The sequence below is a fragment of the Pempheris klunzingeri genome, chromosome 16 (assembly GCF_042242105.1).
Source record: "Pempheris klunzingeri isolate RE-2024b chromosome 16, fPemKlu1.hap1, whole genome shotgun sequence".
Taxonomy (NCBI): Eukaryota; Metazoa; Chordata; class Actinopteri; order Acropomatiformes; family Pempheridae; genus Pempheris; species Pempheris klunzingeri.
Genome location: NC_092027.1, coordinates 17,372,435 through 17,386,236, shown reverse-complemented (window position 1 = coordinate 17,386,236; position 13,802 = coordinate 17,372,435). Strand labels below are relative to the sequence as shown.

Below are 13,802 nucleotides of genomic sequence, written 5' to 3'. Positions count from 1 at the left end.
TATGCCTTTTGATGACTCAACACAAACACAAATGAACAGCATGTGAAGTTGGTTGTCATATTGTGACACCCGACTAGGGGCGACGGCCTCACCTGTCCACTCCAGGTCGCCGATGATCACTTTGTCACACACGTCGCATGAATGGCGGCTCCGTTTGTTTCTCAGCTCCGCCCCCTGTACTCTGACTGGTGCAATAGGCGGTTCCTCACCCTAATTGATGGAGTACAAAATGAAACTAAGTCATACTCACCAGAGGGCATGGTGTGTGTCTCTGAGGTCTGACCTACGTGTTGAATGCATTTCCTTTCCGTTGCACCACTATGTTTGTTGATACGTTCCTACCGCAAACCTTCAATAGGCAGAATTGTGTAAATCTGGCAGCAGGATGTGAATAATGCACGAGCACCAGTGCTGTTGTGTGCATAATACAAACAAAAAACAAAGGTGCATTTGTAAAAACCTTGCTCATACTAGTGGTCAAAAACTCCACAGGGTTCCTTAATTCAAGAGACTATGAAATACTGATTTTACATCCTCAGTAGTAACTACATAGCAGGATATAAGTGGAGCAATGCAAGATTCGCGTGAGACAGGAGGAAAGGAAGGGAGGAAAAGAAGGAAGAAAGGAAGTTGTGAGAATAACCAAATGAGAGGAAGAACAAAAAAATTTAAAGAAGAACAATAAGAATGGAAAGAAAAAGTTGGAAGAGTTGAAGGTTGCATGGGATAGAGATGGAAATGGGAGAAAAAAAAGAAGGAAACAGAAAAATTGAGAGGAGGAAGGAATTAACGCAAAGTACAGAGGTACAAAAGAAAAAGTGACAGCAGAGAAAAGAAGAAGGAGATAAAAGAAGTGGAAGAAGTACAATTGCAAGAAATCAAGAAAACAAGGATGGGAAGCAAATTAGGAAGTAGAAAGGAACAAATGGAGGTAAAATAAGCAGGTAAAGTGATGGAAAAGGGGAGAGTGATGGAGAAAACAACAACGAAAGCAATGAAAAGAGTGGAATAATAAAGGAGGGGAAGTAGGGGAGGAGTTGGGCCTATTGTTTCATCCCAACAGCAGACTGACGGGCGGCGCCCACTTCAGACCACGAGGCCCCACCTTTCTGAGACTGTCCAGTATCTGCAGTGCAGGGTTCAGCACCATCTCCTCCCATCTCGACACGTCCGTCACATCCAGGCCATACACCACTGGCACGTTGTTTCCTGGTCCTACACACACACACACACACACACACACACACACACACACACACACACACACACACACACACACACACACACACACACACACACACACACACACACACACACACACACACACACACACACACACACACAATGCATTTTACTAGGCCAACACAGGCTGCTAATAAATGTAATGCAGGTTTTTCAACCACAGTATTTTGATTCAGTGTTTCCATCATTTATTTCTATTGGACTCCAACAACAACAAAGTGCTAGTGACAACTCACAGGTGCCTAGTGTAGTGATCACAAATATCATCAATAAAAACTACAGCATCCATCACACTGAAGTTTGGTGCTGACATACATGTTTGACTCTTCATACCGTGACATATGCTGACTTGCTGAATATTTTAGGTGGACTTCAGGATGGATCCTGAGCAAACCGGGAAATTTACAGTAGAAGTGATGTACTGGAGCCGCACCCTGAAGCTCTGTCAACCTGCTGACTCACACTGGCTCGATAATGTCTCTCCCTCCTTCCTCCCACCCTTCTCTCTTGTGTACTCCTCGCTCCCTCTCTCTAGCCATCAGTCTCGCTTCAGCTTTCACTCTCTCCCTCCCTCTAACTGTTCCACCCCCGTGTGTCTATTTTGCATCAGTCAGCAGTCTCCAGGCCAGGCCTCAGCACTAAACAGCAGCACCAGTCCCCACAGTGTTTGTCTGTCTGTGTATCTGTCTGTCTGTCTGTCTGTCTGTCTTTCTGTCTATATCACGAGCTGCTGCTCTGCACTGACAGAAGTCACACGGACGCACAGGAAATGGAGCGGTGTGTAACGTGTGGAGAAAGTGAAACGACTGCAAGTGTATGTAAACAAAGCGACATTTATACCTACAAGAGCTATAGATCGAGAATTATAAACAGATACAATATGAGGGCAGAAAATGCAGAGAAGAAGAAAAAAAGCAAATACACAAAACAATTTCAAAGAAAGGTGGAAGGTGTGCTTTCACATGATTTGAGCTGCTTATGCTGGATTTAGAATTTCTTTGTTAAGGTGTTACTCCCCAGGCTATGGCGTGTGACATCATGTATGATACACCCGTTTAGTGTTACCGTGGTTATATAAATGTGTGAAATGCAACGCTGAGCTATAATTCAAAGCCTATTCCATAATTATCTATGTCAGGCTTCCTGTTAACCCCTTGAGTCAAGCATACATAAAGCTTAAGAGTCTACAGCCACGCTTAGCAGCTTTGTGAGGCCGTACTTCTGCACAGCGGCGCTCTCTGCTAAATGCTAAGATTAGCATGCTAAATTGCTAGGAATGACTAAGGTTCATCTAGCAGGTATAATGTTTACCATGTTCACCACCTTAGTTTACAATTTAGCATAAAAAACAAAGAAGGGATTTTGTTATGAACCGAAAGTACCGAAGAACTAAAAATGTTGAGCTGATGGTGGCGCTTGAGGAAAAGTCAGAGGATCACCAAAGTCATTAGGAACCATCCTTTAGGGGCCATGAACATGTGTACAAAGCAACACAGCAATCCATCCAGTGGTTGCTGAGATATTTCAGTCACTGTCATCCATAGAACCAAGCTGCTGGCAAGGCTAAAAATGAATAATAGGAAAAAAATGACACAAGGCTGGATCTACTCATGTGCATTTTTTTTCCCCATAAAATATAAACGTGTGACGCTCATACACTCATGTAAATGAATCCCATTAACCTGTAAGGCACAGTTAGCCAACTCAATTATGGCTTAATCCTTTCACCACACAGACTGAATGGTGGAGTTGAGGGCAGCAGACACCCTGTAGACTGGAGATACCAACTCTGCTGTGAACTGTTTGAGACTCCATTAATACGGAGGAACACAAAGTGGTGAGTGTTAAACTGCATAACTGGTCATCTGTACCACACACTGTATGGACTCTGTCAGGGGAACGAGTGCGTGTGTGGGAACAATGAGTCTTCACAGCCCCGCCTGAGAACTATAAACTTTAACTTTGGCCTGGGTCTTGGCACAAGCCACATTTCAACTCCTTCTGCTCGGAATTTGCATACTGCCAGCCACTTAAACATGTGATGCATTTCATTCAATTCCTGTCGAGGCCAGCTTCGCTTCACGGAACAGCTGAAAAAGGGTGTAAAAGCAAAATAAACACAAAGTCCTTAATGGCCCTCCTGCACCTGCATCATTTGGCTTCCCAGTGTGTGTTTTCTCTGTTTTATCTGTGCACCCGACTAATCGACTGTGTTTATACTGTCAGACCGTAGGTTAATTTGTTAGTTTGTGTTTTTTTTTAAAAAACAGCAGTGACTGTTAAGCAAAGCCTCGGGTTTCACCGGCATTGTTAATGTGTGTGTGTGTGTCAGAGGGGAAGTCTTTTGTGTTTGTGGCACAATAGCAGGCAGGTGGTGGCAGCGAGTGTCACCTGGCATACCTATACCAGATGCAGAGTTGGAGCTCTCTCCCTTAGGTGCTCTATTAAATATTCCAACCTTGCCGGCCGCCCTCCTGTGCCCTCCTGTTGCTGCCATCTTTCTCCTCACTTTGTTCTTTTATCTCTCTCTCTCAACACCACCCCCCTCCCACAATTCCCTTGTGCAACCACCGGCCTCCCACAGGGCAGAGTGGAGTGGTGGTAAATAAAAGGGAGATAGAGTATGGTAGGCTGCCAGATGCTGGATGGAAACCCCCCCCTCCCCTCCTCTCCAGGATTCTTGTTTGAGGTCTGGTGAAATTTAACTCTGCTAATCCACTCTGTAGTGAATGAGGATTGATAAGAAATGCTGGGGAGACAAAGAGCAGGGTGGTCGACGCACGCACACACACACACACCACAAACTGTGAGCAATACCTTTCAAGTGCACAGGGGAGCTTTGCCAACAAGAAAGAGCATCTCCTGTCGCTGGGCAGCTGCTTGCCAGTGCTGTGTGTGTGTGTGTGTGTGTGTGTGTGTGTGTTGAAACAGTAGTCCACCTGTTGCACTAAACGGGCCAGAGGAGTCATTTGCTGCGTTATTCTCCTATTTGCTGAGTGAGGATGTGCGCGTGTGTGTGCTTTGCTATAAAAACTCACCCACCAGTCTGAGAGCAGCGCCCCCCCACCCCCCCACCGGCCCAGCTGTGCTTCTTTGGCTGTCGTCTACACTGGAACACGACAGCTGCCTCTATTCACTCGTCGGCCTCCTTCCTCTTTCCTATAGTTCCTCTTCCACTTTTTATCTCCCTTATCTCCTTCTGTTGTTCGTGTTTGACGTTTCTGCAGCAGGTTAAGTATCTCGGGTGATCTGTTATTTCAGCCAAATTAACTAATTTTATTTTATCGTTTTATTATTAATTTTAACTGAAGCAAGCCACTCTCCATCTCTATGAGAGAGTCCGTAACAGATAACTTTTTGAGTTTCCTCTCGTTCACTCTAGCTCTATTAAAGCTGCTATAATCAATATTTCTACATAAACAATTGTAGTGATATAGTAGTGATAGTGATAATAGTGATAAAGAGACTGATCATCCAACTCTGCAGTTCCATTCAGCTCTTTGGAGCATTTGAGCATCTTTGAGCTCAAATGGTTCAGAGCCTGCAACATTACTGTTTTGGTTCACGCTCGTCGCTCTCTCACAGCAGACAAAGTTAGCAACTAGCTAACACGGCTGAGCATTTAGCAGTTAAAGAGCAAGAAAGAGAGTGAATAATGGACAAGCATGGGCGCTCCTGGTTACTGCTGGATATGTAAATAAATAACTTGCTAACAAGTTCACAATATTAATCTAAAAGGGAATAATATGTCAATGACATGTTCACAGCTTCTTTCTGCTGCCCCCAAGTGGCCAAAAAAATCAGTTACTGCAGGTGTGAGTTTCCATTATAATGCTGTGCATGTATTACGTAGATATCTGACAATATGGCTCACTGAAATATGAATCGATGTGTTTCCATCCGAGAGAATCTGACAAAATTGCATAAGTAGTAGAGCAGTAGTAACTCTGATCAATCATGCTGCTTTTCACAAGATGGCGGTTGTGAATCAGAAGAGAAAGTTGTTCACTAAAGAAACGCACATGTAACCTGTGGTGTTTTAATCAGCTGCTATGGTGATAGAGAGGAGGGGGGCATGCCATCGGGGCCCCGGTCTGGACTCGACCGCTCAAGGACGTTGCAGTTGCATACCCCTACGACACCCCTGCTATTCTTCTTCTTTCCTTATATGGGTTTTTCATATGCCAACTTTTCCATCTCAGCCTACGAAAAGCTTTCTGAATTCAATTTCTGGCTTTTGCACTCACTGCATTGGATGGAAATACACCAACTACCGTATCTCCTCTGAATGGTCAGTGCCATCCACGTCTTCGGCAGCCCTCTCTAGTCCCTCACCACCTAGCGGAGGTGGCACAGAGGTCTTTGTGGCGGCAACAGCCCTGGCTTGACTTTGTGTGTTTGTGTGTGTGCATACATGAAAGCTTCACACTTGCAAGAAGATGAGGGTGTAAACTCGCCCCACACCTGTTGCCCCAGCTGGATCAGATTACCCTCACTCTCCATCCACCCGGCTACCCATGTGTTGTTTCTGTCTCTCTCCGCCTCCCTCTATCCATCTTTCACTCACTCTCCCTGTCTCTTTCTCTCTCTCTCTCTCGTGGGACTAAAAGATACCTACACCCCTGTTACTTAACACTCACGGGGCCTCAGTCAAACTACACCTGAGTATCCTGGTTACAGGTAGAGTGTGCGTGCTTGTGTGCATGTCTTCAGGGAATTAAAAAAAAAAATGCTGAGGACATTGGCATCCTGCACATACAATGTGGCACTTATTAAAATTAATATAACCTCGCATCACCATTTTCTTTATGGGTAATTAAATCTACTAATTAAACATTCCCGTATAACCACACAGACACACATACATCCTATAAGCGTACACCCACATACCGGCGCACTTGAAGGCAAAGACAAATTAAGCTTGATTTAATTTGAGCAGACTGACCTGGTGTTTAAATCCCCACAGCTACCAAAGTCGAGTCCATCAAGAACCACATATGCTGCTCAACGGTATTTAAGACACTGAACGCTCACCTGCTCCCTCAATGACAGTCGCTGCTAAAAGCTGTTAAACTGGGTTAAACTTGTACCTTTGAGGCATGTGATTCCGCATCTTTCTGTATTTTTGCATGTACGGTCGACATTCAGGTCGTTTTCTAGCTCCTCTAACTGATTTCACTGTGTTTGCCTGACTGCGGCTCTCTGTCATTTCCAATTCGTCTTTCCCTTTGACCCACTAGTCTCTGTGTGCTTGGGTTGGTCTGCGTGGCCCCCGATGACCCTGCTGCCCGAGTTTGTGTGGTCGGGGCAAATTCCCGGCAGCTCTGTAATGCTTCAAGAGATTAGCCTGCTCAGCTGAGGCCTGCAGGCATCTGTGGGAGTGTGTGTGTGTGTGTGTGTGTGTGTGTGTGTGGAGGGGGGGGCTCGGACGAAACAGAAAAGAGGTCAGCAGTCAAAGCGAGCGAGTGAGGTGAACGATGAGACGATGTAGACAGAGGTGAGAGGAGGGGGTTTAGAGAAAATCCAAGTCAAGGGTGGATACAAGGACAAGGCTGTCCTATAGGCAAATGCAACAAGAAAAAACCTGAAATAGATATCAACACAGTGGGACTATGATCCTGGTGAGCTCCATTTGTGTGTGAACATAAACAAGATCTTTTACAGGAAAAATTACCATATTTGACTAACATTTTTCTCACCTACTGAGATGTAGAGACCGGAAATATGTAAGCAAAGGAGCAGGTCGCTTTCCAAAAAAAACCCACTACCGTATCTACATGGATTTCCAGGGCACTACTTTGCAAATTTACTTTCAGTTTCAGCTCATGCTTTTTGCCCAGATCAACAGCATCCTTGCTAGAATACCGTTTTCTGGGCAGGTGTCACGATGGAAAATAGAAGTATTGCTCCAGTGATACATTTTCAGAGCAGAAAACTCATCCATCATGATATCTAAAATCATTGCACAGTGTTTTGGTAGCTGCAGTCAAACACAGAAATCTATAAATCAAGCTGAACTTCCTGGATTATATTTCATTGTCTCACTGGTACCTGAAGTAACACACCCCACATGCCTTGCTTTTATTCTTTTTTTAATGCAGGGCTGATTTCAGTCCTAACACCAACTAATACCCAGGTTGACAAATATCAGGAATTCCCATGAAGACTTTTGCAGACTCTGCTAACACAATAAGACCGACACGAACACTTTCGTAGTACTTTGGGTGATCTTTGAGGAGTGTCAGCACAAACCATCTCATAACAAATAGCTGTGGCCAGTACTTTGCCACTGAGGAGACTTCATGGGATGGGAAAGTTTCAGACTTTTAAGAGAGCTGATCTCATCTGCTGCCTGTTGTTCTGTCAGGCCTGGTGTTGCAGTAGACTGCCCTGCAAATTGTTCTCAATTGAGTCCAAGCAGGGTCTTCAAGGGAAGTTAAAAAAAAGACTGTCCCGAGGTGATGCACACAGACACAAACACATGCATGTGCAAAAACACAGACAATGTCAGGCAGATTACTGCATATGTGAAAACGCAGGAACAGGGATACACATGTGATGAAGACCATATGGTGTGTGCAGCGAGTAGGCAGGCGGTTAGAAAGAGGGGTATTGAGGTTTAGGGCCTGGCATGGCCTAAGCCATTTGGGCCTAACAGGATTAGGAGGCAGGGTTACTACAGGGCAGACTGATGGTGGGACACAGAGGCCAGGTTTCCGCCTGGGACACAGAAGCACACTCAGCCTTTATATGCGATTAAAACGCGTCTAACTTCCAGGGATTGCGACCAGGGTGGGAAACAACCACCTGCCAAATGCTGGTTGATTTGGGCGGTGGTGGGTGCATTTAACCAACCTCTACAGTTCATCTACATTCATTTGGTGCCACAACGGAGCATTCAAGGGTCTTAGCTGCAGGTGTACACATGGGTTGGATCTTGTAACATTATCCCCTCTTTAGCCTCACAGCAATTCTTACACGCTGCATAAAATCAAATCCAATTTTGTGCGAGTAGATAAATTAATCTTGTGATTTCCACAATTTAAATATATGGTTTCTATCAAAAGCTCTTGTATTTGTGAAGAAACATGCTATTTTTTTTCAATCCAACATGCCATTCTATGCGTGAAAGTTCCTGCTGCAAGAAAATGTATTAAAATAATAGCTCGTATTGGCTTTCCTATCGAGTGTCAGGTGAAAAGTTTTGTCAGCACTCTCATGTGAACGCTAAATATGAAGTTACAGCCAGCAGAAGGTTAGCTTAGCATATAGTCTGGAAGCAGTTTAGGAAGCAACAATTAGCCCGGCTCTATGGGCACATAATCCCCATAAGTGACAGCAACTTGGTGCTTTTACACTTTAGTTTTTGTATAGATCAAACAAGGTGCTGGCCCAACTGCTCCCAAAAGCTAACCGTCTTCATATCAGGCATATAGACATGAGAGTCAATCTTCAGATCTTTAAGACAGACTTTAAGGCAAGAATGCAAAATTATTTCTTTAACGAGACTAACATAATTCAGGGACGTTCAATGTTTTGTGCAAAATGACCCCTTAAGAAAGTGAGGAAGAAAAATGTACTTTTCAAGTAAAAGTGATAAATTCAGATGTTCCTAAAAGTAAAAAACTAAAATTGTTGTGATGTGTAACTGAAATTAAACTATTTTAAGGTTATACAAAAAAACATGCTGATGTTTTTCTTTGTACAAAAAAAAAGTCATGTGTTTTCTGATTGGTTTGAAGGTGAAAAACCCCCTAATCCTGCACACAGACACATGAATACAAAAACACACACACACTCCCTCTCTCTCTCTCTCTCTCACACACACACAAACACACACACACACACACACATACCCTACACAGTGTCTGAGAGGCTTATTGTGTGTCTAATGGAGTGCATGAATCTCATCTTGTTAAAGAGAGTGCTGATTGCTGAGAAACTGGACTGCGGAGGACAAACACACACACACACACACACACACACACACACACACACGCCCATAGACATGGCGCAGGAGGTGGCTGAAGGGTACTCACGTTTAAGAAAGCGGTTACGGACCCATTTATTCTGTTTGCGGGCGTAACGCTTCGTAGCAATCTTCAGAGCTTCTATACCTGGACAGAGTTAAAAGAAGGCTGCTATAGAAAACTCAAAAATAGATTCTTTCTGGCTGATTAGTCAACCAGTACACCGGCCGGTGAATCTAAACCTGTGAGTTCGATCTAGGTATTTCTCTGACCTTTGTCTCGCAGTGTGTCTTTCTCCTGCTGGGTGCTGCTTTCAGGGGCAGTCAGGTAATCATGAAACTCTTTAAAACCGATCGACTGGAAAATCCCATGTTGATAGTCCTGACTGGCAAGGAGAGGAGAGGAGAGGAGAGGAGAGGAGAGGAGAGGAGAGGAGAGGAGAGGAAACATTATCCATCAATAAAAAAGAAAAAAGTTTCCGTCTCCAACTTGACATTTCTAGACGCCCGGTGGTGACTCACTTCACCTTCTCCTCTATCTTTCCTCCCCTCCCTAAACAAAGAATATCAGTCTGAGCAGATGTGAGGCCCCTCGGGGGACAAAGTGACAGAATGACATTAAAAAAACTGAACGGCACTGGCAGAGGGACCCACGGGTGCCGGGACTCAGTAGCCTGACCGCAGTGACATCAGGCTGGGGCAGAAGCCCACTGGTTACCTCGCCAAACAGTGGAGACAGAGCATTTCCATCAATGTCAGACCATATCACCCCAATCTGAGCGCTGCTGCCTGTTCTAACCCAGGCTGTACCTTTTCAGATTTTAGCAAATAGCTCCACAATCAGTATGCATGTTCAGTTCAATGACAACAACCTGAGCCATTTCTGAATATGAAGCAAGTGCCAAAACAGTAGAGGTCATCTGTGGCGCCAGTTTTTCTGTCTACCACTAGAGGAAATTTTTTTTGTTTCCCTTTCATAACAGGTGACTTGACAGATGAAAAAGAAAAAAAAAAATCAGGTCTGCAGCTATTAAATGGAATACAGTAGTGCTGAATTTACAGTGTGGTGATTTAACGCAAAGCTACTATCTGTTACGTTTTAATTTCCAGGCTAGTTAATGAGGGTGAACCACGCCGACAGACGACAGAGTGCCAAACTGACTTCACTACTGGAGGAAAGTTCAAGGAGTTATAAGGAGCTGATGGATGCAGATCACAAATCAAGGGTGCCGTTTGTGCATCTTCACAGCACATTATCTCTTCATATGCAAATACTGCATTCATTGTGACATTGTATTTGTTTACATCCTTAATAAAACATAAAACAAGCACGACTGAACTGCAGCCTTCTCTGCCGTGTTCCCCGAGGCCAGATTTAAAGAAAGCAGCACACTTTAAAACTGTAATTTAATTGCATTCCATCAGATACCTTTACAGAACTCACAGTTTTATAACGGTCTGAACGCTTTATGATTATTCTGTTAATGATTCTGATCCTGTCATGGGCAGGATGCAATGCTTGCTAATGATCTATTCAGGTCAAGACACTGAACTGAAAATCTGGATTTATCTATTTTACTTTCCTTTGAACTGACTTTGATTTATACCTTTGCTTTTATCTAATCTTTTTACCCTCTCCGCTTTATGGTTTTACTTATAATTCACCAGTCTTGCTGTCAATTTTCTCTCTTTGTAAAGAACCTGAATTTCCCTTTTAACACATTCTAGCGCAAACATTAGACTAAAATCAATGACTATTTTCAGTTCATAACTTACACTTGTAACAGAAACAAGAAGAGGAAATAACAAAAATAAATCCGGCTAGACGGGCAGAGACAGAAATTTGAGAGCAGCGACAGAGCACAGGAAATGTAGAGCCAATGAAGGGAGAAAAAGAAAGACAGGGGAAGAGAGGGAGGGAGGGAGAGATTTGACCTTGATGTCTGGCCACAGCAGCCAGCCGGAGATGGAGACATGAGGGTAAAGGAGAGAAAGACAGACAGACACAGGGGGAGGGGGGTAAAGTGCTTGGGTGATCAGATTGCTGAGAGGGCAATAGTGGCAGAGATGGAGAGAGAGGGAGAGGGAGAGAGGAGGAGGCTGCGGCTGGTTGATGAGGCGGGATGGGGTGATGGGGTGATGAAAGAAAGGAGGGACGAAAGAACGAAAGAAAGGAATTGGCAGCTTCCTGGGCACCGTTCCACCAATGCATCAACTCCCCGCAGCCACACCCAATCACACACATACAATATCAACATCCGCTGCCAGTGAGAGACCCACAGCAGTGTTCACAGACTGGATCTGCTTCAGCCATTAGAACATATTTATACATCTTTCGTGTCGCATACAGAACATTGAGATTTCTTCTTCAAGTAGGGCTGCTCTTACTGTAAATTTGGTCCCGTGGTTGTATTTGCTAAGCAAGCTGCATTTTATGCATCATGGTAACCCAGACACACCACTCACAGAGCAGCAAACTGTGGATCCATACCACTGAAAGAGTGACGCAGCTCCTGTACGCTCACTGGTCATGAGGTTACTGTTAAGCAAATGTCAAGGACAACTTGGTAATTGTGTGACTTGTGAGAAGACATCAATCTTGAGCATATTAACGTCATCTTCAAATAGCATCTTTACCAGACAACAAGGCTCTGACGGAGGGCGCCTGTCTCTGAAATTACTGACAATCACTGCACATCCTACAGAAATATCAGTCTATTTGAGCTAAACTCTCAACAGTGTGGTGCTGTATCTAAATTGGTCTCCAGGCCTTTGGGAAACCACAGCATACAGAGCAGAGTGACCTGTCAGACTGGGAAGGAGAAATAAATAACTGGATAACTGCTTGACCGAGTTCACTTCACTCCTATCGCCCTGGTTACAAGGAAGAGAGGAGTTAAGTCAGAACCCAGACTCAATGTCTGGATCATTAATTTAGATAGGAGGATGAGAACGTGGTCTTGAATTTGTTGCACAGACACTGAACCCTCTGACCACAGTGTAATGTTCAACAGTAATGATGACAGGGATAAAGCCAAGTGCGCCAAGTTTTTGGCCTAAATAACAAATTCCAAATCCCTGTCTGTGTCTTTTAGGTGGAAAACCTAGAACACAAGCCACATGTATGCAGCTTATCTTTGGGATAATGCAACATGTACCATAGGTGTTAAAGGAGAACTGTGCTGATTTTAGAGCCTGACAATGTTACAAAAGTATAAAGCTAAATCTCTTCAGTGCTAGTAACAGAATACCTCCAACATCAAATGTATGCAATTCCTGCATCATACAGCCCTTTTCCTTGCTATGATTCACCTTATTACAAGAACAGAACTGCCAATGTTTTTATTTTGCACAGTATCCCCACAGAATCTGAGCGATCTATAAGACCTGGCAGCACTAAGACAAACTGAAATTAATTCAGGATGAACAGGATCTGGTTGATTCAGTACAGCGGACATGTTTTGGTGCAGACGTGTTACCTGTCATCCTGGACCTTCTGCTGATTGTAGCGGACATGGAAGTCTCTGAGCTCCTCCAACAGTCCAGCAGACAGCATCTCATCTACACGGGCATCCAAACGCTTGTCTAGAGCTGGATGGGAGCAGAGAGGGCAAAATGTAGAAAAATGAGACATGCACACATAAACAGTTATTTCATGCTGCACTGAAGCTGCAACATCAATGTGGCCATTATTGTTGTTTTATACAATGATCTGGGTGAATATTTGATTCTGGTTGGCTGCCGGGTGTCCGTTAGAAAGTGGTAATGGACGTCTATTAAGTAGTTTCAGTGAAACTGTCTCTTCACCGTTCTAAATTAATGCGCTGAAATCGACATAAGCGATCTCTCACATCTCACACTCAGCGGGCGGCTTCAGGCTGCAGCCAACAGTAACGTTACAAACCGCCATTCACTCGTCTGTGAAAATCTTGATATTGAATTGGGGACATAGCTGGTTAGCTAGCTAGTCTTGTTGTTAAACATACTATTGCATAAGAACCTAATGGGATGGTAATGATTGATCCACCCATTAGTCAGACCCTCAGGCGTTACCTCAGCAATGGAGTTATGGCTTGTTAAAAACTTTAGATTTTGGTTGCAAAACACATGAAAATATAAACAAAAGTTCAATTTTTTTTCTTTGGCAAATGATCATGGTATAAGCGGGACAGTGCCCTTCAAGGTGTCCATTGTCAGGAATTAAGAGACGACACGGACGCAGAGAAGCTCCCTTGCCTCCCTTACTTGATAAATAGCAATAATGTTAAAATGGAAAATTCTCCGGCCTTACCGTCCATGTCAGCGTGCAGCCAGAAGATGCAGGGCTCTGGGTATCTCAGCGGCCCCCCCAGTCCGTCGCCTCCGTCCTGCTCCCTCTGCTCCTCCAGCCAGTGACTATGGGGGACACCCGTCTCCTCATGGATTTGAAGGCTCCTGCAGGTAACAAACATAAAAGCGCACATGCTGTGGTTGATTTTCTTTCTTAGTTTCATATAAGTTCCTATGATTTCCAGCAAACTGTGAGTTTACACCCCAGTCCCTGTAGGTCAGGCCTCTGAGTCAACCATTCACTCATCTGTTAAATCCAGTG

General features: G+C 44.2%; 1 protein-coding gene across 1 annotated transcript in view; it reads right to left on the bottom strand.

Moving 5' to 3' along the window:
* Positions 1–13,802, bottom strand: part of trit1 (tRNA isopentenyltransferase 1) — a 30,795-nt gene that overhangs the window by 971 nt on the left and 16,022 nt on the right. The window contains exons 5-10 of the mRNA XM_070846627.1: positions 13,503–13,645; positions 12,691–12,802; positions 9,485–9,597; positions 9,282–9,359; positions 1,106–1,215; positions 93–210 (exon numbers count right to left, since the gene is read on the bottom strand). Of these exons, the coding sequence (XP_070702728.1) occupies positions 93–210; positions 1,106–1,215; positions 9,282–9,359; positions 9,485–9,597; positions 12,691–12,802; positions 13,503–13,645 (674 nt within the window). The remainder of the gene's footprint in view (positions 1–92; positions 211–1,105; positions 1,216–9,281; positions 9,360–9,484; positions 9,598–12,690; positions 12,803–13,502; positions 13,646–13,802) is intronic.